General features: G+C 46.2%; 1 protein-coding gene across 1 annotated transcript in view; it reads left to right on the top strand.

The window, feature by feature from the left end:
- Positions 1-10234: 10234 nt before the first annotated feature.
- BLK (BLK proto-oncogene, Src family tyrosine kinase) overlaps positions 10235-26330 on the top strand; it is a 34956-nt gene continuing 18860 nt past the window's right edge. The window contains exons 1-4 of the mRNA XM_064448653.1: positions 10235-10425; positions 17610-17712; positions 19838-19886; positions 26054-26147. Of these exons, the coding sequence (XP_064304723.1) occupies positions 10346-10425; positions 17610-17712; positions 19838-19886; positions 26054-26147 (326 nt within the window). The 5' untranslated portion in view covers positions 10235-10345. The remainder of the gene's footprint in view (positions 10426-17609; positions 17713-19837; positions 19887-26053; positions 26148-26330) is intronic.

The raw sequence follows: 26330 nt of genomic DNA, 5'->3' as shown, positions 1-26330 counted from the left end.
TGGAAGACTGTCCCCATCCCCCAGAGAGCCATCAGCAGGAGGCTGTTATCTCAGCCAATGATGCTACTTAAAACTGCAGGACCAAGACTCAAGACTCAACCTTCTCTTACATAAAGTTGTCGTCTCTCATCTCAAAAGAGTTGACAAACAGCCCATTGTTCAACCAGCCTCAGGCGGGATCCCTGTTGTCCTGTTTGATGAAGCTTTGGCTGATTTGCCTTTATGCTTGCCTCGATGTGACAGAGGTGCTATCCAAAATCCAGCAGGATCAGTAGGTGGCACACATCAGCTTCCTGGCCTTCAGGTGGCTTGGTGGGTCTGAAACCCTGCGGATGAGGGTGGAAATGAGAATGATGGAGCTTCACAGTATTCCATGGTTGGAAAAAAAGCTGTGCCCAAAGACACTTGCAGACAGCAAAACACCCCAGTGTAGTGAGATCTGAGCTGATCCCTGCTCACAAGAGCTCCAGGTGGGCACTGGGTGCTCAGCCCAGGCAACACTTTTTGCAATACAGCGAGTAGCTAATTGCACAAAGTAGAGGGAAGGCAGATCTTACAAGATCGTACATACAAGCGATAAAGAGATATCAGGATGTGCTGTCAGCTGTCTCCTGTACCTCTCTTCCCCCCATGCCGTAAATGGCATCAGCAATCTCATACTCGCCGCCGAAAGGCAGTCAGATCTGAAGAGGAACACGACCACTCTCTTTAGATGAGATTTTAAGCAGAAACAGGACCTCAAATGGAAAATGAGTAAGATTACAGCATTGTAACCTACATGATTGCAAAAGGGGAAACTGTTCAGACTAGAATCTGACTGGAGATAAACTCTCCCAAAGGTTAAGCACATGCAATAAATATCTCCACCCCTGCTATTGGCTCAGACTGCTCTTGGCGGTGAATGGGCCAATCTAGAAAACTCAAGTACCTATATTTCTCCTCCCATTTGCAGACCAGTTTTACACCCTGTGGCTCCAGGGGATGACTTTCAACTCACACCAGCCTGAATGAGAGTGATTCGGGGCATCATTTGTAGTGGGACTGTACTTTTTATAGCCTGACGAGCCTTTGAGGGTAACGGTTCTTCTAAGGTAGAGACCGTGCTAACATTAGTGCTAAATGAACGGTGTGGTTATACTGCCAGTCCTTAATTGCTATAAGTGTAACAAACCAGTTTGATTTGTCATTCAGCTGTTGTCGACAGGAAACCACTAACAGCAGTCAACTGACAACGTCAGGAAGAATTAGGGTTTCTCTTTCTACGTGCTCTAAGGATTAAAACTTATCAAGATACGCTTATGTTCTTAAGTGGGCACCCTGCAAGGAATTTTTTAACTCTGGTGGACAACTAGGATCGAGCAGGATATGATTTAATCTGAACATAGGACTCGCCAGGTAAGTGAAAATTATTTTCCAGCAGCTTTGCTTCATTCCTGCTGCTAATTTATTGCCAGGAGCTCCACTGGATGCATCCCCTCAGAGCATTTCGAGATTTGGCCCATCTCTGGTTATTGTCTATGGACTAGCAGTAATTAAGCCGTTAAAGATTTGGAGTGGGATGTTCAAGGGAATGAGCCGTTGCAGATTTGGGCAGGGTGCATCTCTTTCTTTCCTTCTGGTGGTGTCTCAGTGCTGAAATCGGGGCACACTCGGAGGTGGGACTGCTGCTCTAAGTCAGCCATTGACCCGGCAGGTTGTGCGCACAGGTTAACCTCTTTCTCGTAAAAAAAAAAAAAAAAAAGTAGATGAAAGCCCTTTAAATAGCAAGGGGTGAATTAGTTTCTTCCAGCTGAATTCCTTGAAGATGAGAGAGAATTGAAGGGGAAGGTGGAAGTTTGGCTGCTGATGCTCCAACTCAGCAACCGTTGCTCATTCAAACCTGTGGATGCTGTGTATGGTGTGGAGAAGGATTGAGACTTTAATTCCCCTTCTGCCGAGGGGACTTGGGGCTGAGGATCTTTGCTTCCTTTTGCCCCGCAGGTGGGTTGGATGGTCTCCTCGGAGGTAAGATTTTGTTTACACCAGCTCCTCCATTCAAGCTGGTAAAACCAGCCGCAGGTTAATGCTGGTTGTGGACAAAGCTTCTGTCAAGTTGGAGATCTCCAAGGGAGTTATGGAAAGGATGGACTTACTGCTTCTTCCCCATGTCGCTTCCCATCCCCACACATGCAGAGTTTACACTAAGTCTATATATTTCATTCCTGATTAAAATTTAGGGCAGACTCAAAATTCAACAGCGCTTTAACTTGGGGCCTGGATGTCTCGTAAGGCACCTTGTTTGCTGTGCCACCTCTGGGAGGGAAGAGCAGTCGTAGTGTTGTGGGGTATCTGCATCTCAGACCTCCTCAGGTGTTCACTCGGGGCTTTGTGGCCAGTGATGACTGGCAAGCCAATGCTTTTCAAGGTGCTTCAGTTACCCTATTTGTGAAATGGGGGCATTTCTTGCCTTTTGTGCAGGGCTGCTGTCATATTTAATTGATTATAGATCTTTAAAAGTACAAAATCAGGACAAGGTGTGTACACGGTCAGCAGCGAGGGTTCCTGCTGCATGCAGAGCACACACACGTGGTCCCTGCTTTGGTACATGCTGGAGAAGAGAAGGCAGGTGGAAATAAAGAATTAAAAAGGACAGCTGCAGGGAAGCAAAGGCACCCTCATTAATATGCTCCATTAGTCATTCTGTCAAGGTTTAAGTAATTTTTATCAGATTTGAGGGCGGCAGAGCTTATGATTTCTTGCCCACATTTAGTTTTTTCTCCAAGACCTCCTGCAGCATTATCATTATACTGATGCACAAAAATCTGTGGAAAAAAACTTCTGGCCCATTCTTGTTTTGTTCTGCCAAAATAGGGCTATTGCTGCACCCTGAGGGTCATGAAGTCAAAGGCTGGATTTTCTGATGGAGGAGGAAAGACCCAAGATATATTTAAGTGAAAAATTTGCAAAGGTGCTATTGATTTTTCTTTATCTGTTTTTCTAATGAATTTCCATGTTCTGCTTAATCAGCGTGAGGTGTTCCGGCATGCTTTTATACCCTGGGCTCTCAGCTGAGACGCTGTGCCCCCCGCTCCCTGTTAAATTAGCCCAGGGTATCCCAGGCTGAGCATCCCATTTCTGTGCAATTTGGGCTGCGCATCCATTTCAGACAAGGATATCAGCTCTTTTATTTTTGCTTTGTGGCTTTCCTCTCGACTCACCTTTCAGTCTTCAATTCTCAGTGGCAACTTTATGGGCACCTCAGAATCCAAAAAGGTCCTAAGGATGTATTTAGGTGCAGACAAGGCTTTTTGTAATCTCGGTCAGGTGTGGAAACAGGTCACCATGGATTTCACGGGGGTCACAGCACTGTGTTGAGCAGAGTAGGAACACTTGGGCACACTATTACATCTCATTATTTGTATTCCTTCCTTTCCCTCATTCTTTCTATTCTCTCTATGTTAAAAAGGGAGTTTCCTCGCTGCTCTTCCACGGTTGAAGAGACTCTGGAGGCAACCAAGCGTTGACTCCATGTGGGTGAGCTCCCCTCTAGCCAATCGCTTCCTGCAGGCCCATGGGGTTCAATCATGGGCAAGAATTTAGCAGGATACCTGGGGCTAATCCTGCTAGAGCCCTTAGCATCCTCAAAGCTTCCATTTACAGCTTAATTTTATGTGGTGCAAGCCAGCTTTCTCATTAGGTCAGCACCACATTGCAAGATTAGAAGTAGCTGAGGGCATAAAAAAGGACGCAATTGCCCCTTGGCAGAGGTCTTGGCAACAGATTACAGCCCTAGGGTCCTGCTGCTTGTTGTGGAAGAAGTGGCTGCACCACTGGACATCACCGTGAAACTCAAAAGAAAGTACGTTGCTGTACGAAACAGGATATACAGGGTCATGGTTACTGCTTAAAAATAAATGCTAAGGCACAACATATGCAACACGACTGTAAACCAGACCTCCAGTACTTCATGCTGGACAAGCCACGTGCTTCTCACAGGTCAGCCTGTTTTCATTATCAGAGTTAAATCCATGTGAATTCATTTCACTGGCCAGCCAAAAATATCCCCCCAAAAAGCAAAACTCAAAACACAGCAGCTCCTTGTGTTGAAATAAAAAATGGGTTTCTAATTATAATTTTTTTCCAAGAAAATGTTGCAACTGAGTGGGAGAACAATGTTCCTGCGGTCTTACAGAGCAATTTTGCCTTTGTTAATGTTGGTCAGTTTTAATTCGGAAAACATTGTGGACTTGCCTGTTCAAACTTCCAAACCCAATTATAAATGCCTGAAGGAAAGGGACACAGATGAGCAAAGGTGTGGAAAGTGTGATCAATGAGGAATTTTTGCAAGAAGGAATGTTTCTTCTCTTGCTGGAGCCACTGCGAAGAAGGAAGGAATAAAGCTTCTTGTCCACCATGGGCAGGACAAGTAGTTGCAGGTCTTTCAGTGAAGGAAATTAGTGCTGATCTTTAGGAATTCATTTTAAGGCTATGGGAATCGGAAGGCTGGGATAGACTGGTGGGGAGCAGTGGGAGTTTCCATCACTGTAAGCTTTGAAGCGCAAGTTAGGTAGCCTCTCAGATGCAATGTAGGTCCACCAGATTAATGACCTAGGGGCCAGTCATACATTTCTGCCATCCTGCAAAATGTGTGTGACTTCTGAAGTGAAAAGTGTTTTTCAAAATCTCTCTCCTGTATTTCCCCCCCCCCCCCCCCCTTATTTATTTATGTATTTACGGTATTATTCTCCAAATTTCACCAAATCACAAAGATCATTTCTGCTCCTCTGGAAACTGTGAAATGTGTTGCTTTTCAGAAAACAGTGTGCAGAACCCCTTGGGTCCTGTGCGTCAGGCATGCAGGAGACAGAGCAGAAATAGAAAACACATGGTTTACAAATGAACTCTTTGCTACCTAATGAGGGGAGAAGAGTGAAAAATTATTCAGCTGTCTGGGACATCCATTCTGACTTACTGATGTTTGAATATGCAGCACTTTTGGTGGATGAAGGTTGGCTGAAAAATCCTTTGTGCCACCGGCTTAAGGGTCCTTACGGCCAAGAGCCAAAAGAGGCGATCGTCCCTGTGCCCAGGCCCCCGGGGTCCCAATTTACTACGTTATGGTGTATCCTTGTTCACAGAAGGTCACAGCCTCCCCATTTCTCAGATCTCTGTGCTTCCCAGGGTTATGGTGGCTACTGTTGAAGGACCATCAGGACATATGAGGTGTCCTCATAAGAAGGTACCTCTCTTCTCCATGAAACCCTGAGGTGAGAAAGAAAAACATCGACAAAATGCTGCAAGCGTAAGAGCTGCAGGACTTCTTTCAGCCCAGCCGGTTGCCTGCCCAACACCCAAGCCATTATGGCATCCATGTTTATATGAATAGCAGCTAATGGTGAATGGCTTGGAGCCATAAAAATTTGGGGCAGAACATCTCAAAATATGTATATGAGAGGATGATGCTTAAAAGTGGGCTTTGAATAGAGCTTAAATTTGATCTACTGAAAAATCAAAACATCACCCGCAATACTTGATAGAAGGAGGAAGAACTAAGGTCATACTAAGCAAATGGACGAATAATATAAAAGCTTTAACTTGACTTTTAGCTGAAGAGTTTTTCCCCGCTGTCTCTTACGTATTTGGCCTCCACCATTTTAGAACCACAGGAAGACCGCAGCTGCTTGAGACATTAATATAGCAAACTTGCATGGGGAATTATTCTTTTTCCAGTGAAAGATGCCAATATGCATTTGTGACAGAACCTTTTCAAGGGTGGTGATTTCCACTGGAATGCTCTTTCTATTTTTTTTTTTCCCTGGAAATTTTGGTGGAAAAGTGGGAAAAAACATTCTGTGTAAAAGTCACGGGGTGGGCTGCCGATGAATAACAACTGTGCACAGAAGGGAAGCATGAACGTGGAACTCTGTACAAAGAGATGGGAAGAAATCCTGGTTGCGTAAATGCAGTACTGCACGGACATCAACCTGTCCTGTTGACGCTAGTGAGAGTATGAACGCTGGCAAGGCAAGAAACCCGAGGAAATAAGATTTCTTCTGGCTCTGATGCAATAGAATTAGACCAGGTCAAAGACAAGGTAACCTGAGAGTGGATCAGCCCCATCACTTCTGTGCCATAAATAATGACTTCTGCAAAAGACCTGGCAAAAGACAAGGTCTGGCCTTGTTTTGCCACGTTTCTATCTCCTTTGAGCGTCATAGGGAAGTTTGAATATTCTTTTAACTTTGAAAGGCAAGGTCACCTTCTAATTTTGAATGAGGGATTAAAAAACAGTGGGGTTTTTTTTCTTTACTAGCATGAAAAGGGAAATTACGTTGAGGCAGTGTCTTGGCTGCTGCAAGTAGCCAGGAATAGGCATGGTGTGAGCACTGTAGAGGAAGCCTGGCAGGGAGGACTGGTGTGCGTAGAAGAGAAGAATCAACACCATCATTTCCAGCATGGGCAGGCTCTTGGGAGCAAGGACCACACACTCCTCCAGCAGGGTTTTGTGAGAGCTTATCCTGCCTCGGGGCAGATGCCTGTGCTAGATGCTTCTCCAGTGGCTATTTTCTGCAAGCTGTTGCAGTGATTCTGGATTCACACTTCCATGAGGTGACCAGGAAGGTGTCTGTTTTAAAATGTTTGCAATTCTCCTCATTAGTTCTTTTATTCATATGTGAGAAGAGGAAAAAGAAAACAAAATCGCTTTATCCCTCAAAAAAGGCTTTTCCTAACTGGGGCCAGATAAAACCTTTCTGTGGTCCCAACTAGCAGAATATTCCCCAGTTACCATCACCCAAAGCCGCTGCTGCATTTTCATCCCATTACCTCGAGACATCCCTGCGATGCCCATGGGATTCAGCAATAAATAACGATAGTGAAACAAGAGGGAGCCCATCACCACCCTGCACTCGGGGTGGTCTGGTACCAGGGGCTACGCAAGGCACCTGTGTCTGTCATCCCAAACAGAGTGACGTGTTTAGAGTGCAAATCAGGGGAAAAGGGACAGCCTGCCTCCTGGAAAGCGGAGACCCAAGAGGCAGGCAGCGCAACCTGAGCAATCAGGCTAGACTCTTCTAAACACAGTCCAGGAGTTAGCACGGCATGGATACTACAAGGGGCTTGAATGCAGCCACCTAATTTTGAAGAGTGGGAGAACAAGCGCCAATACTGCCTGTTTCACTAGTCGAGATGCTGCCTCGGAGAGCTCAGAAAGTCTAAGTGCCCAAAATGGAGGCTGGTGGGCTGGTTATAATGCATCGGCATCTTCCAGGAGCAACAGTACATTGCATTAAATAAGCTTTTAATCTGCTAGAGGAATGGAAACAGGGAACTTCAGATGGTAAATTGGGCTACTCGTTCTTAACAGGGAAGAGGAAAACGTGGCCAGACAGTGAAAACAACATCTGGAAGGGGCGAGCTGCCCAGCTTTCACAGTAGCACTATAGGGAAGCCAGTATGGAGGCCAGCAGGAAGAGGAGAGGTGCCTTCATCTCTCCTGGTGGTTTCAGATCAAAGCTGGAGTCACATCTGCAGCAGACACCTTAACAGGAACACTTTTGGTTCAGTGTGAACTGGATAAAATGCAGTGGGAGTGGGTGCTGCTGCAGAAGGAGGCTAGGCAGTGGGCCACCGATGCAGGTGTCCGGCTGTAGGGTCACCCTGGTGGGCTGTGGGTCGTGTGGAGGCAGGCTGCCACGTTTTCTGGTCCCTCTCCACATCCTGTGGAGTGGTGGATCCTAGAGCTATTTCTTATGGGCAAGCCTAAGAGCCCATGGGCATTTATGACATGGGCTGGACCTCTGGTCTTCATGTATGCCTTATAGGAAACTAAGAGGCAGCAGAGACAAGCCAGCCTTGGGTTTGCACGTTTGTGTAGAGGCCTGCAAAAATGCTGCAGAACATCTGGGGTCTGATGTATGAAAACAGGGTGGAAACTACTGCCAGACAGAGCCTACTCCGCTGGGTGAGATTACAGACTATGCTTTCAGGTCGGGGAAGGGGGGACAGATGGAGCCTGTCTGGAGTGACACAGGATCTGCATATGAGAGACTTTCTTTCTTTTTAATACTCTTTTTCACATGGTTTCTCAGTCATCTCCCTCCAGTTGCTTTCCAAGGATGTCCCTGGGCTGTAGCTTCATGATTTTTGAGTAAGTAAATTGCAATTGCAAAGGCCACCCTCTGTCTGGGCTTCTTGACTCCAGGTCTCATCTCATTGCCACGAGGTGCCCACCCTGGAGGAAACAGAGGAGGTGCAAGGATGAAGGGATGTGCCCCAGGTGACATGCAGGGGCACAGCCAGTATATCCTAGATACCAAAAAACCTCCCTGGGATGCAATAGATAGACTACACCATACTTAATCCTTTTTAGTTTTACTTCTTGCTTCTCAGCTTCTTGAACCGTGGCTGTTGCTGGAAGGGTCTTTGCAGCAGCCCAGCTGCAGCTGCTGGGTTTCCCCACAGTCAGCATCGGGAGTGTGTCTCAAATCAGAAGCAGGTTTCTGTCTGGAGCTGCCACACTATCACCCTGTTTCCCAAGATGACTTGGCAGCCACTAGCTTATTTCTAAGCCTTTGCTGCACCTCGTGGTAGCTCCTCCTTCCTAACACAGCGGTGGATGACAAGCAGCTTTCTAAAAAAGCAACTTCCCTTTTCATAGGAATAGGAAGTGAAGCTCGCTTAGCAAAGAGAGGTCAGGTACATCAGATACACTCTCTTCAAAGGACAAACCCCTGCCATAAAGCTCAAAGCATTCCATCTAACCCTGAAGCTGTTCCCTCCTTCCCCAGCCCCAACACAAGCACCTCCATCTCTCTCCCCTGCCCTTAGCTGGAGTACAATTGAGCAGGCAAAATGCAAGCCGGCAAGGGAGAGGTTTGGCAAATCTGCAAGGGCTCTCTCACTTCTGTATGTCCTTGGTATGCAAACGGCAGGCCTGACTGCAGCACACCTGGCTGAGGGGAGATGGGGTGGGTGTCTGTCCTGGATATCTTCAGAGCACCCTGTGCTGACCCTCTAGAGTAAGGGGCACGGTGTGACGCCCACGCACTTTGGCCCAGACAGCCTTGCAACCCTCCACGGGGTTTTCTTCCTTTGTCAGAAGCACGGAGCTGTTGCAGAGCAAAGGCTGATTTCCATGTCATGCATCCAGTGGGGGCTTACTGGGGACGGCACTTCAGAGCGCCGTGAGCAGAGCTGGGCCACCGGGCACGTGCATCCTGGAGCAGCTGCTCCCATCTCACACAGCATGGTGTCCTCAGCCAGCCTCATCTTGTCCTTGGGTCTTATGGCTGGTAAAGGTCCTTCTCTTTGACCTCAGCTTAGATCTGCTCTGCAAAGCCTTTCCTCCTGTAAACAACATGACCAGCGTGTGGGCGACCCTTAGGTTGTACACCACACTCGGTGGATGTTGGTTTGTGTTTGTCCTTCTCAGTGAGGGCAGCTGAAGTGCAAACTACACGAGGTCATTCCAGCCTCAAAGCAGCTGAGACCAAGAGTCCGTTCCCCCCCTGCTGCCCCGTATAACACAAAAATGATGTCATGCAATTATCCGCAGAGGTTTACACAGCGGATTTCTGCAACAGCTTAAACAAATACATTGAAAACACCCCAGAGAAGCCGGCTCTTTTTGCACCCTACAGAAAGCCTTAGGAGTCTGTAGAAACAAATCCTGCTCCTTATACAACATTTATCTCCTAAGACAGAGGTGTTTCAGTCTCCCTATCGAACATGCTGAGGCAGAATGAGAAAGTCACTTTCTCAGAGTCACCCACAAGTCCCTGTCCAGGTCTTCATTCGTTAGACCACACTGCTACGGTTGAGTAGGTTCATAGAGGGTTGGGGCTCACTGGAACAAGAGGCATTTCATCTGAAAAAGGTCTTTTTTTTTTTAAATCACAGAAAGGAAAGATCATTGCAAAGCCAGTTTGTTCAGCTGTTTCCTAAAATTTGGTGGTTTGCATAGTGGAAACACAACCCATTCACAGTCATTGTAGCTGTTTTTAATGACTGTTGTTAATAGCCTGTGAGTTTTGCTGGGTTTTGTGTCTGGATTCTCTTTGGGTTTCTCGCCTTCCCCACTGTTATTCTCATTGGCCAGGTTGTCTGGGAAGTGCAGCTCCTACCCCCTCCCAGATGATAATTTTTATATTCAAAATAGAGCAAGGAATCCTTGGGGGGAAGGAAAGAGTCAGTTCTGACACAAAGACCTGATTAAAAAAAGAAAGTCCATTAAAAGCATTTGCAAAATCAGGCTGCTCCTGCAATCTGAGGGTGTAACATTCAAAGCAGTCAGTCCCATGGATGGTGTGGACACAGTGGGAGCCAGAGGTCTCTAAAGAGAAATTCTGCAAGGGCCCCCAGCCCCATGGAGCATCTGTCATGGGTCGGACCGGTTGTTCGTCCATCCTCGGATCGTGCCTCCAGGAGCATCTGCGTAGGAAGCAGGCAAGTAGGGAATATCGCACCCCCATCCACATTCCCCTGAGGGTGGGGAGAAGCCCATCAGGTTTTTATGTATCCTGTTCCTCTTTCCTATTCCTCCTTCACGTGATGATGCCCCTGCGTTTTTTTTCTTCCCCGAAATCTGCGGGGTAGACAGATGATGGGGGCACTACCCAGTGACTGCTAAGATTCAGCCTGAGGGGATGGTCTGCAGAGTTGTTGTTCCCTTGGTTTACTGCAAAAGGAGAGGATGACAAGTAAATGCCAGGGCTTGGGGGCAGAGAGAGGGTATATGTGTGGGGAAAGCTGGAGCTGGACACAGCTGTGATGAGTAGGGGAAGTGCTCTGCATCCATCCAGCATTTCTCACATGGCTTTCCAGGTGGTTGGAGGTGTTCAGGTGGGGAACTGGAGTTGTACATCTTTCCCTACAGCCCTTTGCCTCACCTGAGGGTGGTGGGAGGGAGCATCATTCCCTCTGAGACCCGACCCAAGGAGCATCGAATGCCTGCCACCAGCTTCATTGCTCCTCTTGGGACATGGCTAGCAAGTCCCAATAAATGCTGTCCCCTTATTAGGAAAAGGCAGCTGTATGGACTGTGCCCACTTCCACAGGACTTAGACCTCAGTTAGGGGTGGCCTCTGGAGAGGATTTCTCCCTGCCGTGCTCCAACTTGTCCATAGCCCATCCACAAGTCTGCCCAGATGCTTTGGGCACCAGATAGATTTGGGCTGAAGTTCCAGCCACCACAGAAATTGCTGTTGATCAATGCAGTTTCATAAGACCTCTCACACCTGAAGAGCCCCAGAGATGCTGCACGTACCCAAAGAGAAGCACCTGCTTCTGGCCCCAACCTCCCCCTTCCCTGCTCCAGTGCATCCCACCTCCCTGTGCTGCAGGACCTCAGGTCCCGCAGAGCCATCCCCAGCAGACATCCCACCTGGCTGAGGCCATGCCTGGGGTGAGCTCATGAGGAAAGCATGCTTAAGGGAGGTGGGATAAGCAGTCTGCCCTCCTGCTCTTCCCCCCGCCGGGACCCTGAGCCTTGGCTCTGCTTCCTGGCCCACAGTCTCTGGCAGCTCAGCTGAGCATCTGCCAGGTTCCAGCAGGGCGCAATGCTCAATGTAAGCAGCCATTTTTCCTCCAGACAGATGTTTTGATTAGTGAATGACCACTCTGGCAGCAGGCGGCTGTTTTCTACTTCAGGAGAGAGCAAGAAGCTTTTGTTATCTTTTTTTTTTTTTCATTTTTCCTTTCCTGTCAAGAAACTTTTTACATCTGCTTAAACTCAGGGTCCTGGAAATCTGTGCACTCCCACCCCCCAGCCTTGCACACAGCCTCCTCCCATGGGGGTGTCCCAGCTCTTCAGAAAGCCCTGAAACAGCCAGATTTTCTGTTTGGTTCATTTGTTTAGGCCACGTTCACCTGCAAAGCATGGCTTAAGAAAGATGGTAGATTCAGGGCAGACTTAAGTTGCAATGGAAATGTCAAGCTGGCTAGGATCTGACTGTAGCAAGAGATCCCCAGATAAACCAGTGGGCTCCAATCTCATTTTTGCAATGCCTAGCCCTCCCTGGGGGGTAAGTCGCAGGAGCACAGCGCTCCTGGGTTTGTCCTCTGGCTGCCCTGGGCTGGCAGGGAATGGACATTGCTGAGACCAGTTTGGCCACACTGGCTCTGCTCGAGACTGGGACCTGCAGCAGCGCAGCACCCACATTAGCACCTCACCAGCATTAGCTGAAGAGTCTTGCTGCTCCTGGGGGCTGCGCTTCATGCTCCTTCAAAGACATTTTACACAGGCCAGAGTGTTTGAAAGAGGCCTCAGTGCAGCACAAATACAACTTGGTATATTTATCCAACAAGGACCAGGACTGGATGGGATCTGAACATTGCCAGTAGGATATTCCCAGTTGTCCAGCAAGGATGCAACATGCAAGCCAGACATCTGCTTCACTCCTCAGCAAAGACCATGATGCTTCTTGCTCTGAGCTCTCCAGCTCTTCATGGGGACTTTCTGTGTTGCTGGCACAGCCTGGTCCTACTGAGCAGCAGCAGCTTTTGGCTATGAAAGTCCCCCTGATGTTAGCTGGAGACCCAGCACTGTGTGTAGCATCACAGGAGGTCTCACTGCTCTCCCACTTGCAGGGAGACGTCTTCAGCAAGACTTTGGCCACTGTGTTCTAGAGGAGGGTGGCCATAGCCTCTGCCTTCTGCCTCCGAGAAAGACCTTCTGCATGGTCAGTGCTGTTTATAGCACAGCACGTTTGTTTGTAGCTGTCTTCTAACCACCTCCCAGCAACAAACCCACTAATCATTGAAAAAAAAAAAAAAAAAGATAAAAAGAACTTTACCAAAACCCAGCAAAAGTGGAAAACAGTTACAATAAAACAACGCTTTGATAGATAATCTTCATTCCTATTTAAGTAGCTGATATCACCAAGATCTTTGGTAATTCTCTGGTTTTGTGTCTTGCAAAGCAATCTAAGAGTGCCATGTTGGGAAGTGTACTGAAGAGCTATTTTATTGAGGAAAAGAGAATTTAATGCATTTGGAAGGGGGAGGACTTGCAAAGAGAAATTAAGCATTTAAAACCCTTCATAATTGTCTATATCTGCATTTTCAAAGTATTATTTTTAGGGCTTTTAATACCATTTCCTTTTAAAACGCGATTTCTTAAAAAAGACATTCTGAAGTTTTAAAATGAAGTGAAATATCTAATGTTGGTGAACTATGAAAACACTTCGTTGGACCCACCCTAGAATCTGAACGGAAAGGGGGCTCATTTTGTGATTTCACTGGACTTGGGGGTTTTTTTGGAGCCTCCCTCACAGTGAAACATTATTGGCTTGCTTGGGTCATAACCTACTTTTCCATGGCACAGTTTCACGGGGGTGAGGCAAATGATGAGCCGAAACTTCTGCTTTTCTTCTAGATTCTGTCTTGTTTTTTCCCCATGCCCGCCCATGCAATCCCAAGGCTGTTTGTCTGTGTCATCCCCATCCCTGTCGCAGAAGACATTGCTGCATTCGTGTCTGAAACAACTTTTGAGCTCTCTTGCTCTGGTAGCGGAAACCAGCCAACCGCAGTAGATGGTGCGCCCATGATGCAGGGCTGCTTACCGTAAAGATGAGATGGGCAAATGCTTGCAGCCGACCCTCTGATCTGCTGCAACACAAGGAGCAAGTGCATCCAGTAGGTCCAATTTGACACTTTCTTGGTTGCTTTAGACCATCCTGGGCACTCAAAACGTGTTGAGAGTAGGGGTAAGGCAGGTCTCCGAACCCTGTGGTCAATAAAGACTTGTATCTACCTCTACGGGACCCTGGTCCCCCTGGCGTTCCAAGTTCAGCCTGATGGGTTGCTCCTGGTATGTTCTCCAACTCTCTTTGAAGATGGGCAAGCAATAGGACATTTAGTCACATCATCTCCTCTCCACCACAGAGATGTTGTCCAAATGCCAGCGGAAGCGCTGCTGGAGCAGACCCTTGTGGTGGCATCTTCAGAAGGCATCCCCTTGGCCCATTACTGTGGGAACATCTGTACCTGCATGCAGCTCTTGCTAGCAAAAACATCACCACAGCTGCCCCTCTGAAGGTTACTAAAATTACCTTCTGTCATCCTGCAACACGGGGCACACAACATGTTTCTGAGGCCCTATATAAGCATCCAGCGTTCGTGTGGCCTGCACGTCTGTCCTACACGTGTTCGGAGCTGGACGCCACACAGGGCTCACCATCCCGGTGTCTGTTGACTTCTTCAGCAAAGGCTTGCTTGACTCTCCCAGGAAGACTTCTGCGTCAAATATTTTTACTTAAAACTTATCAGCAGCTAAGCTGGACTATTTTTTGCTAAAACTTTTCAAGCATATGGAAAAATTTTGCTTTGCCTTAAAAGTTTTTGTTGTGTTTTGATTTCTGGTTGCTTTAAAAAGAATTTGTTTTATAAATTTGCCTTTTTTTGAACTTGAGTAAAGTTGAGGGAACAAGTTTACCCACTTTATTAAAGTTATTAAATATAAGCAAACATTTTTAGATGTGAAAAACTGTAAATTCACAAAAGGAAATTTTCATGTTTTTCTGAGTTACTGTTATCTCCCTTATCTCCCCAGCACTCTTTTCCACTGGGGTAAAAACAGAAAAAGGGCTGGGAAAACTACTAAAGTTACTTTTCTCAAATTTTTTTTTAGTGAAGCTAATTTAAAAAAACATTAATCAGAAGCAGAAGCACTGCGGAGCAATGTATATTCAACTCAGAAACCTTTTTTTTAAAAAAAAAATAAAAATTACTTTTTAAGAAATGAACACTCCACCAGCTGCAGGCTGGGAGCTCACCAGCAGCTCCCCACATCTGAGCACTATTTTGGGATTTCATATAGCACCTGCCGGCGTGAAGGATGGTCGTGTTGACTGCCGAAGGTTGCAGAGGTGACATGAAGAGCGCAAAGCGTGGATTTCATAGGGACTGTGAATACCTAGAGCTGCGCTAATGTCTTTTGTGTGTGGGTGGGAGCAAGTGGCCTTTGTGGGAGGCTTTTTGCCGGCTCCATTTCCCACCTGTGCTGGGACACGCTGCTCACTTTGCTGTGCTGCTTTGCACGGATGCGCGGGGGGAAAGCTCAGCTTGTGCAAGCATGCAGAGAGGTGCTTCCAGTCTCAGCACGGTGCAGAAAGGGGGATGCAATGTCCCCCTGGACACAGGAGCACCGTCGGGAGATAGAGAGGTTAGAGCGTGGTCCCCACTCCTCTAAAACCCTGCCAGGGGAGTTGGGCCCCTACAGGACTTGCTGAGGTTGACCTTCCCCCATGCCCTTCTCCACTCTGCCCCACCAGCGCCATCACTGAGAGCAGCCTGAAATCCCAAAGGGTGCATCCACCATCCCGTAGACAGTCCATCAATCCTCTCATAAGGCCATCCTGGTGACACAACTGGGGGTCGAACCATGTGGCTGACTCATGCTGTATCTCATGTCCCCTAACTCTGTGGAAAGGATGGTAATTGCCACGTCTGTATCTCCCATTCAGGAGCAGAGTACATCAAAGACCCCGAGATGCTCCGGTGAGGTAGTAACAAGGACCGTTGATAGGTGTACAACACATAGGTAGACCTTGTGCCTTTCATGGTTGGTAATGAGTGGTACCTGAAACTTGTCTATCATCCAGCTTTGACTTAAAATGATACCTTGCTGTTCCCTGGGTGAAAAGGGAACTCCAGCTTCTCTCACTTACTATCCTGGCAAATAACACCATTCAGAATCAGAAACCCTGGCACAAAGTTATCTTCCACCAATTTGCAAGTGGGAAAGTGGGAAAAGCTCACTTAAATCATGTGCCATTGCACAACAACCAGATCTTCTGCAACCTGGAGACTGCCAAATTAAAATTAACTTGCTGCAGGAAATGCAGTGGCTGATTCAGTGGGCAAAACTTCCCCTCCAACTGTGTGTTCAGTGCCCGGAGTGTTGCTGAGACCTGGGTACAGATGGATGGGCCATCTGTGAACTCAGGGCAAAGAAAAGCTCAGAGAAGTTTGGATGTTAAAAACTTTTGACTGGGGGGAACATTGTGTGTTGGGCTATCCTGAAATATTTCATCAATTCCTTCCGTTTTGCTCACTTTATCAGTGAAAATATAAATGAGGCAGAAGGGAGAAGATATTTCAGAAAAATAGCACCGTAAAATATTGGGATGGCTCTGTTAGAAACCTCATTTCAGAGTCCCAGTTTTTGAAATATTAGCTATGTGCTAGAAATCAAAAAAGTTGCTTTTACTGGACGATTTTTTTCCAACAAGCCTGGTTTGCTGGAATATCTTTTTGGAACCCATCTATTGGAGTTTGGCTGTCATAACACTGTGCCAGACTGACATATGGGGGAACTGACTAATCCCATTGGTCCGTGGACATCCAGTCCCTGGTCCTTCACGTTCATTGAAGACCTTGAGGTATTTCGGCAAGAGCAGGACCTGTAGCCCTCACCTATCAATGCTTTTGGTTCAAAGCAGGGACCGGGACAGACTTTGGTGCTGGGTGGTGTAGATACCTTATATAAGGTACCTACATGGCAATAGCACTTCTGTAGTGCTGGCTTCAACTGGTCTCTACTTTTCCAGGGGGCTGAGCAGGCCAAGTTTGCCGTGGTTTGGCTATCTTGGCTACCCAGATCCAGTATTATGCTAGAAGTATTGACCAGAGCTGAAATTACATTTCTTGGCTGCAAGTTAAACCAGCCTTTAAGCACAAGTGTGAAAACCCTGGTGTGAACCAGAGGATAGTCCATGGAAAGGGTTTGATTCCCTTGTGTCTAGTGCTCCTGGAGGTGTCCAGAATGTCTGAGACACACAGATGGGGGTTGGGAAACATAATCCATGATGTATGGGAGACCCACACCTTGTGAGACCCCAGCACACATCAAAAGGTACTAGGGCACTGCAGATGGACAACTGAGTCAAGCCCTAGGCCCACACTTTACAGGTGGGAGAGATGCAAACTCACTATATCTGACGCCCTAAACGTCTTGCAGTCATCCAAAGTGTCCCATCAGGACCCACGCCTTCATGGGCAAGCTGAGTGTGTGCCTGTGCTGCTTAAGAACAAGGAAGGGTGGGACTGATACCATGCAGAAAGCTATCACATCTATCTGCTGCTTTTGCTTCGTAGGAGGGACATGACCTACAGAAAGCACTGAGCAGCATGGGTAGGGCTTGGGCTTGGTCTGGGGACGGTGACACACTTGAAGCCCTGGTACATCTGAACAGCTCAGCACAATGATATTCCCAGGATCTCCAGCACCCCCTCTTCATGCTATGCACGCATGCAGCATCACCCAGCTCTGGAGCAAGTCTGCTCAATGCCAGCTGGGGATCTCTGCATTGAAGAGGGGACATATCCAAAGCAGTCATTTGTGCTCATTTTTTTTCTGGTGACTTATAACGTCTGTCTAAGCCTCGTCTGCAAAGTGTGAAACACCAGAGTTGTGTGGGAACAGAAACTATGGGTTTCACAAGGTCCAAGGTAGTAGGAGGACTGTAGATGAAATGATTTTATACTCTTCTCTCCACTGTCCCGTTGCCCTGTGTTCTCATCTTCTCCAACTTGTTCTTCACGAATGGGAAGACTGTTTTGTTGCTCGGCGCCTGCTCCCTTTCCCAAGAGCTGTCTCATTAAAAAGACATTTCTGGTCTTCTTTCCAGGATGGGGCTGCTCGGGAGCAAAAATCAGCTGATGTCCCATGACAAACACGCTTCTGGAAGCAACCCAAAACACAGGAGTAAACCTCCTCCTGCCCCACCCAAGGTAAGCGTGCAGTTTTATGTCCTTTTGGGGTCCTCCACCACTCAGTTAGTGTCTGCAGTGATGCAGGCAATACTTGTGTGTGCCAGCAGGAACTTGAGTACTTCTATTTCCTAAAATTGGGTCACCAATTGGGAAATGTTGTTTAAAGGGCAGAAAACAAACGTTTATGCCTGGGTTTCCCCAACGAGATTATTTATATGGGCTGAACTGTTCAATCAACCTTTCCTTGCTCTGGGTTTTTTCTCTGTCAAAAAGGATGCCATTTTTGGGGGGGATATCTTATGGCCATGAATTTTCTGAGTGGGCTAGGGATGGTGATGCTCTGAAGCGCTATGTCATGTCAAGCCTCCCACCATTATTTGCATGGGCTGGACTGGAGAGCAGGGCAGGGCTCAGGAAGACAAGGCGCGAGAGGCCATGGTCTGCATGCCTTGCATCGCTTGGACACAAGTTCTCTGAGCTGATACTCGTATCTCTTGGACAGGGCTGCTGCCCTCAGCACTCTGCAACCCAGGCTGATGTTGCTGACTTGCAAACGGCACAAAGATGGGTCAGATTCAGGCTAAGATTCAAAGCTGCAAACCGCAATGGAAACTTTACCATCAGGGAGGGCAGCAGGTTCAATAAAGAGGGTCCATAACTAATCTGTGTTGGGGTGGGCTGAGAATCAGAAATCTGAGCATCTGCTGCTTCCTTTGAGTTTGTATGGCCTCTGCTTGCGTGGGCACTAATCAGTAAGACACTGGGCCAGGATTTAGGAGACCTCAAATGACAAACTTCTTGTTTAAACTTTGGAAATCACTTTATGTATCTGTCTGTTGCTGTACAGAGAACAAGAAGTTGTTTTCTCTTCTCTTGCACTTGTCAGCGCTGCATCCAGCAGCCAGCACAAGAGAAACTGTAGGTGAAACTATCATGTGAAAAACCTCTCAGGTCTTGAGCTCTGAGAGGGGGAAGGAATTACCTGTCATTGCTTTTGATGACAGGTGGAGTTGTATTTCCTCCTTTAGTTTCATTTCTGGGTTCTCCTATGGTTATGAAGTCCAGTTTTCATGACAGCAAACGTCAGATTGTTCAAGAGGATGTTCTTTTCCTAAATTTCCTTCTCTCCAGCTCACTGGAGAGAAACTACTATCAGTGTAAATAGAGTATCATCAATCACCTTCTGACACTCATATTTTTTCCCACAGGCACCAAGCTCTCACATGTCAGGGAAGGTCCGTATTTCTTTCAGTTAAATTAGAAAGGGCAGTGGGTGAACAGTTTTCCCACCCCACAGTAATTCTAAGTAGGAGTCAAAGTGTGTTGCGGACAGAAAGCACTAGATGTTTTTAATTCGGTGCCTGTAATTCACAACTTCTGCATGTGTATAAAAATACCTGGCAGTGTTCAAACACCCACTTTAGGCACTAGGTACTGTACCTTGGACTGATCACAGGGTTGGCGTCTGAAGTTGGGTAGAACCCACCTGGCCATTTCCATAGTACTAAACTCTTAGTCCACAAAACAAGGTGGTTGCACCCCAGCTGCGGATTAGGAGTAGTCTATGGTCAATTGGCCGCTCTTAGGGTTTAGGCCAAACCAAACTAGGGACCAGATCAATGTTTTAAAAGGGTGCCTAGATGAGTTGCAGTGCCTTGCTGCTGTTTAATTTGCACATATAACCACTGCCTCCATTTTTTTTAACGTACCCCTGAGCAAAGGATATCCCACGAGCCTTGGGACAATTATGGCAGAGTATCCTGGGTTTTCTGCTTCAGATAATATTGCAATTGTCACTTCTCAATGGGACCATTCATGTCTCATCCCTCATTGATCTGAAATCTGGCGTCAATGAGCAAGAGTTCGACAGAGCAGGGTCTAAATGCGTGGATAGCAGATTTATGCTTTTATTCAGAGGGGAGCCAAGGATTATTCAAGCTGACTGCCGAGACAGCTATGAACACGTCATGGCAAAATGTGCTAAAGCCATCACGACACATACGGAGCCAGATGCAGAGGCTGTTGACTGACTACAGTGGGCTCTGGATCAGAATCCCACTCATCTGTGAAGCTGAGAGCAGGTCTTCCTGCAAACACAACAAAGTAATAAATGTGTTCTTTTTTCTTTCTATTTCTACCAAAGGACAGACAATTTATCAACGTCTCTCATCTAAACCAAGCCTCTGTACAAGGTAAGATTCTCAGCTCAATTGCTGTTTTCTTCACCTTCCCGTGGGGTTTTGCAAGATGGTGGTCCCCCAACAGCAGGTCTTGAGAACAAGCCGTCATGCTGCAGGCATGCGGTTTCCGCATCTTTAGCATTGACAGGTGGGGAGTTTATCAGCATGTTTCGGAAGATTCAGTTTACATCACTAACTGTTTGTAGCTGCCAGTTTCCCCTGCTCATCAAAGAAATTAAGCGGGAAAAGCACTCTTTCTTCATCGGTTGAGGAAAGTGACATCTGAGACATCAACTGCATGAGATTTCTCTGTCTGCTGCCCTGTCTGCAGCATGACAACTTGTGGATGCTATATCCAGCCAGCTGAAAAATCCGGAGAAAATAGCAGGCATCAGAGAGCCCAGAGAGACTACAAAGAGAATGAGAAGAAAGAAAAGAGTATAAAATAAGGGTGCGCAGAGCCCCTGTTTGTTGGCTTTATCCACCTCTGGGATTATCTGCAGGTTGCAGATGCCGTTTGGTAAATGACTGCATTTTAGCAGGAAGTCCTCTGCCACCTCGCCCAGTCTCTGACAGCAACTTGTATATATTTCTGTCAAAGAAGTTCTGCGGATTAAGGACAGAGAGACATAGAGAATTAGAAGAGGGCAAAAAATAGAGGAAGCTTGGAAGAAAGCACCAACACACAAAAGTTCCCCTTGTGGGCGAAAGTGTAGGATTAGGGGAGACAAGGCATGAGGAAAGGAAAAAGTGAGGTGACAAATAAATAGGATGGGTGGAACAGCAGAATTAGGTCTTAGGTGCTATGGATGATGATGAATGGTCTCTGCCATGGGGCAGAGAGAGGAACTCCTGCAACGTCAAAATGTTCTTCATTTGTTACGGAGGTGAAATTAGTGGGAAGTGTAGCTCTTCAACCACGTGAATCGGGGTGCGTTTCTATGGAAGTGCCATTTTTCCAGAAATGATCCTTTCTTTTGCAAAATTGTTTCTATGGCACATTTCCAAGTGGCCGTGCTCTCCCACCTCCACAACCAAGTAAATTTTGCCCGTTTTTCACAGGGTTTTTATCAACCTTCTCACTCTGGTGAGAAGCACAAGAGAAGCTAACTTCAGGGAGGCAGCTTTTACTTCTGCTTCATGCCAGAAGGCAGAAGTGGAAAGATGATAAAAAATACATTAAGTACCATGTTAGCCATTTTCAGCTCTCAAAAATATTTTGGTTTGTTAGGTTCGGTTCCAGTTTTGGAGGAATATTCACGGTGACAGCCTGGGGAACTTCTTATTTTTCTCTACCAGTGCCTGAGTTTGCAGAAATGATGCTAAGTTTGACTCTGTCCTATGTGGCAAAATGGGCTGATAGGACCATGCACGATATTTGACATATTGGAGAGATTCTCGTGAAAGAAGGCAATTCAAGTGAATTGTTAGAGAAAGCACAAAATCCAGACAATTCAATCATATTAAAAAATCAAAGAGCCGAATTATATCCTGTGGGAGCACTTCAGATTCAATCGGGCAAAATTATTGACTACAGAAGTGCAATGTAAAATCAAAACCTTTTTCTTTCAGGTTTTCTTTCATTATTGTTTTTGCATTCCTTGCATTTTGATTTTTTAATTTTCTTTCAGATCTTGGTGCTGTGCAACTTCTTTCACAGTTTCCAGCTTTCTCACAGTTGCCTCAGAATTTATTTGTTTTTTTAATTGTTAACAAAAGCCTAATTCCTCCTGGCATTATTTAGCTTAACAGAAGTAACACAAAGGCAGGCAAGGAGTACACTTCTGAATCTGACTGAGGTGTTGGCAGCATCGCCAATCCATTTTTCACGTGGGGTGGGGTCTTCCATTGACTGAGTCTTTCATCATTTTAAGGTGGTTCCCTAATCACTCATGATATCTTTAAGGTTGGGTCTATATCTCTTTAGGGTCAAAACTTACCTCTAAAGCTCCCTGCACAGTAAAGTCTTGGCCCATGATGGCGGTTGGCAAACACAACAGCTCCATTGATACAGCTGGATAGATACGACATAGCAGACAGGTAGAATAATCCCCGCCCTCGCCCTGCCACCTGCTCACAGCTGGATTTAAGTACCAGTGGTGGAAAGAGCTGGTTGTTTTGGATGTATGTCTTTCAGACATTATAACAACCTGTGACTGCACAAAGCATCAGTCCCTCTGCGAGGCGGTTTCTTCTGATTGAGGAACTGCAACTTCTTTCAGCTCTTTTCACTTGCTTTGGCTAACCATAGTATGAATAAGACTGATTTTCAGGGGTGGGAGCTAAGCATGGTCTGGAGACTGAGGTCTTTTGAGGCATCTCAAGATTAACATCAAAGCCCTTAGTTATTTTTGTTGTTTCCTGAATACGGATTTGAGTTTGAAAGGAATGCTGTCAGAAATGTGCTTTTGAGCTTAATTAGAAATAGGACGGGTTGCTTCTATGGAAAAGGCTGATTTTTCAACAAGAAATTATAACTTCTCATAAAAAATGGGCGTTGCCAATCCAAAGTAAGACGGGGAAGGAAGATTAGAGGGAAATGCACAAAGTGTTCAGATTTCCTAATGAAAAAGTTATGAGCTTGGGCCTGATATGATTTTACGAGGAAAGCAGAAATTAGCTGCAAAAAACATTCAGTGTGTCAAAACACAAAGCAGAAGGGTGTTTGGCAGAAAGCCCTCTCTCCGTGCAAGGCTGGATGTTGCAGGAGACACCTCCTATGCAACCACACCTGGGAGATGCAGCAGTCCCAGGCCACAGTCTTCTGCATCTCCACCAATGGCATCTAACAGCGTTCCTCGTGGCAAGGGCAGCAACCAGGCCGGAGTGCCACCAGCAGCTCCGTGTTTTGAAGGCATGCTTTTCTAGCACATTTACCTTGATGAACTAGCTCATGCCATGCTGAAACGGAAAGCTGGAGCCCTTTTCAGCAGCAGTAACTCATAGTTCAGCGCACCCAGCCAACCGCCGCGTGTGTGCGAGTTGTCGTTTACCCCACGACCACCCGAGCATGGCTCTAAACCAATTCATGGTCCTCTGAGGGACAGTCTCCGCCTGGCTCCATGGCCATGGGATGGTTACAAATACCTTCCATTCATGACGGGGCAGCGGTGGGAAGAACTGGTTGAGTCATTTCTATTAAGCCATCAAACTGGCGCTCAGCCTATGCAAACCGAGCTGGTATCTAACTTTCCTGACAGCAACTCTGAGCCAAGATGTATTTGGCTTGCAATCAAAGTCTCTGGGCTGCTAGCATTATCTGCAAAGCAGTCACTCCTAGCAGCCCCGACGGCTTCTCTGCAGTAAAGTCACTCACGGCCTAACTTGATCAAATAGGCCAAGAAAGTATTATCGACACTGTTTCTCAGTGGGGTGACAGACTCGGAGACAGGAAGAGTCACTTTCATCATGAGACAGCGAGTCTTGCTGGCTTGAGCAGAGAGCGCTTTTCTTCTGGCTCACTTAAGTGTGCAGTGTTTCTCAACATCTATGTTGAGCAGGGGGTAAGAGGTGATCATAATATTTTTTCAGCATATAAAACCTTCTTGTCCTTTTTTTGTTGAACCTATATTTGTTATTTTTCTTTCTCCCTCTCTCCTTTTTGTTTTTTGTTTCGTTTACGCCAGTAGCTTCATGATCAAAACTACATTTTTCATTTTATTTTCTGGAACACACAGCCACTCTGTGCTTGAAGATGTTGACACATTTGCTTCTATTTTTCAAAGCAAAAGTGTGGCCGCTGTATGATTTTACTTCCAAGAGGAGCAGGACGGTGCGTGTGGATGAGCGTGTTTGTTGTGGACAGCTTGCAGTAGGCATGCACGCGCCAAAACCTTTCACGTAGCTTCGCGTGATAATAACTTTCTCAAGGAGGCAACAAGGGTTTGGGCGCATTGCTAACACCAAACGCTTTGAGATCCCTCGAGGGGAAGCCCCCAACCCTGCAGGTTATTTTAAGACTTCAAAGCATTCTCCCTTGTGACCGATCATCCTTTTCCCCGTACGCAGGAGAGAGTGGGGCTCTGCTGAAACCTTTCATGGATCTCCAAGTTCCTCCTTGTAAGCCTGAAAGGAACTGCCCAGGGCTTCAGTTTACAAAGCTACATTTCCTCCCACGCTGACCCTTTCTCCTCCCTCCTCTCCAACAAATTGCCGGCAGAGCAGCAGCCAGGCCTTGCACAGACACAAAACCCAAGTCGCCCCAGAGACGTGTTATCTTGTGATGACAAAGGGCCAGTCTGGCTCTCTTGCTGGTGGCATTATTTGAAAAGGTCACACAGAGACTGTGGCTTGACAGTCTGTTTTGAAAAATGCTAATAATAGACCATCCATTGCTCTCGGTGCATTAATTAGGCTGTGTACAAACTAAAACCTTTCTGCAGCAAATGGTCTACTTTTTTTTTCTTTCTCCTTCTTTTTCTTCTTCTTTTTCTTCTTTTCTTCTTCTTTTTCTTTTTCTTCTTCTTCTTCTTCTTCTTTTTCTTTTTCTTTTTTCTTTTTCTTTTTCTTTTTTTCTTTTTCTTTTTCTTTTTCTTTTTCTTTTTCTTTTTCTTTTTCTTTTTCTTTTTCTTTTTCTTTTTCTTTTTCCTTTTCTTTTTCTTCTTCTTTTTCTTTTTCTTTTTCTTCTTCTTTTTCTTTTTCTTTTTCTTTTTCTTCTTCTTTTTCTTCTTCTTTTTCTTCTTCTTTTTCTTTTTCTTTTTCTTCTTCTTTTTCTTCTTCTTTTTCTTCTTCTTTTCTTCTTTTTCTTTTTCTTTTTCTTTTTCTTTTTCTTTTTCTTTTTCTTTTTCTTTTTCTTTTTCTTTTTCTTTTTCTTTTTCTTTTTCTTTTTCTTTTTCTTTTTCTTTTTCTTTTTCTTTTTCTTTTTCTTCTTCTTCTTTTTCTTTTTCTTCTTCTTTTTCTTTTTCTTTTTCTTTTTCTTCTTCTTCTTCTTTTTCTTCTTTTCTTCCTCTTTTTCTTCTTTTCTTCCTCTTTTTCTTTCTCCTTTTTCTTTTTCTTTTTCTTTCTCCTTTTTCTTTCTCCTTTTTCTTTCCCTTTTTCTCCTTTTTCCTTTTCTCTTTCTTTTTCCTTTTATTATTTTGTTTTCTTTTTTCTTTTTCACCATTGTGTTTTGATCTGATTTTTGTGTTTCTGTGTGTGTGCTGATCCTCTTTATAGAGTTTGATCTGCCCCAAAATAGCTGCTCATTTCTGCTTCAGTAGGTGCAAGCCTGCATGCAAACGTAGTGATTCAGCTCCAGCCCGCAGAGACCTGCCCCGGGCTGGGTTAGCAGCCTTGCGCACACGTACCAGGCAGTAGCTTGGCCACGCGCAGCATGGCTCGCACGCACCAGAGAGCGAAACTTCATTCTACTGTGCCAAAATTTAGGCTCAACCAACATGGCTGGAGCAGAAGCATGTGTTAGGGTAGGGGATGGGGACTCACAGCCTTGGTCCAGGCAGGTTGCAAGTGAAATGGGTGACACAAAGCATCAGTTTTGCGGTGCAGAGCATCTAAAGTGCATCAGGACCAGGGAGGGGGAAGCGGATCCTGGAGCCCTCACCGCTCCCCTGGGACTTTCAGCTGAGCAAAGCAGCCAGGCGCTGTAGAGGCGCTGGGTCAGAAGTGGCAGCATGACTTAAACGTGGCGGCACATCTGCAAGGAACAGGACGTAAAAGGGATGGCAAGATACAGGCTGAGTTGAGAGCATCTGCAGGGAGAGTTAAATCCTAGCAAAGGGCTCAAATAACAGAAACTGAAATGACTTTATACCTTTTTCAATCAAGAAAGCTTCATCTTATTTAGTCAAAACCCAGAGCCACCCTGGGAAATGTTGCTACAGCAGTTTTCATTTACCACCGTGTAAAACTCAGGCCAGACACTGACAGGTTATTTATGACCCTTCTTATTCAACACAAACCCTTTTTTCTTGTTGACACACTGGGTTTTGTGGACTGGGGGGGGTCTGGAATGCTTTAAAAACACATATGCAGGAAACACTTTGGTGAATCGGTGTTAATCCCCAAGCAGAAGTTGTGGTTGGCAGGAAAGCTGGGTGGGCGGAAAGCTTGGCTTTTGGGGGACAGGTGGGGTGACAGCCCCTGTGTGCGGGGGGGGTGAAATGCCCCACCATACACCCAGGTGTGCACCACTGCCCTGGCAGGGAGCAGGCTGGATTCAGTGGTGCTGCTTCTTCTTTCAGATAACTTTGTTGTGGTTGCACTGTATGATTTTGCTGCCTCAAGTGACCGTGACCTGCAGCTGTCCAAGGGGGAAAAACTCCAAGTCCTCTCCAAGTAAGTGACCTGCTGCCCAAGGGAGGTTCAAAGATGACCATCATGAGGCTGGGAAAGGGTGGACCTTTGGGTCAGACACCAATCTGCAGCTCACCAGAGCTGAGCCTATGTCTTAGATTTGCTCCAGAGTGAGACTCTGGGCACTCTCTTCTCTCTGCAAGGTGGAAAAGGTGACACTTCCAT

Source organism: Phalacrocorax carbo, chromosome 3 (genome assembly GCF_963921805.1).
Source record: "Phalacrocorax carbo chromosome 3, bPhaCar2.1, whole genome shotgun sequence".
Taxonomy (NCBI): Eukaryota; Metazoa; Chordata; class Aves; order Suliformes; family Phalacrocoracidae; genus Phalacrocorax; species Phalacrocorax carbo.
This window is presented reverse-complemented; position numbering and strand designations above follow the sequence as displayed.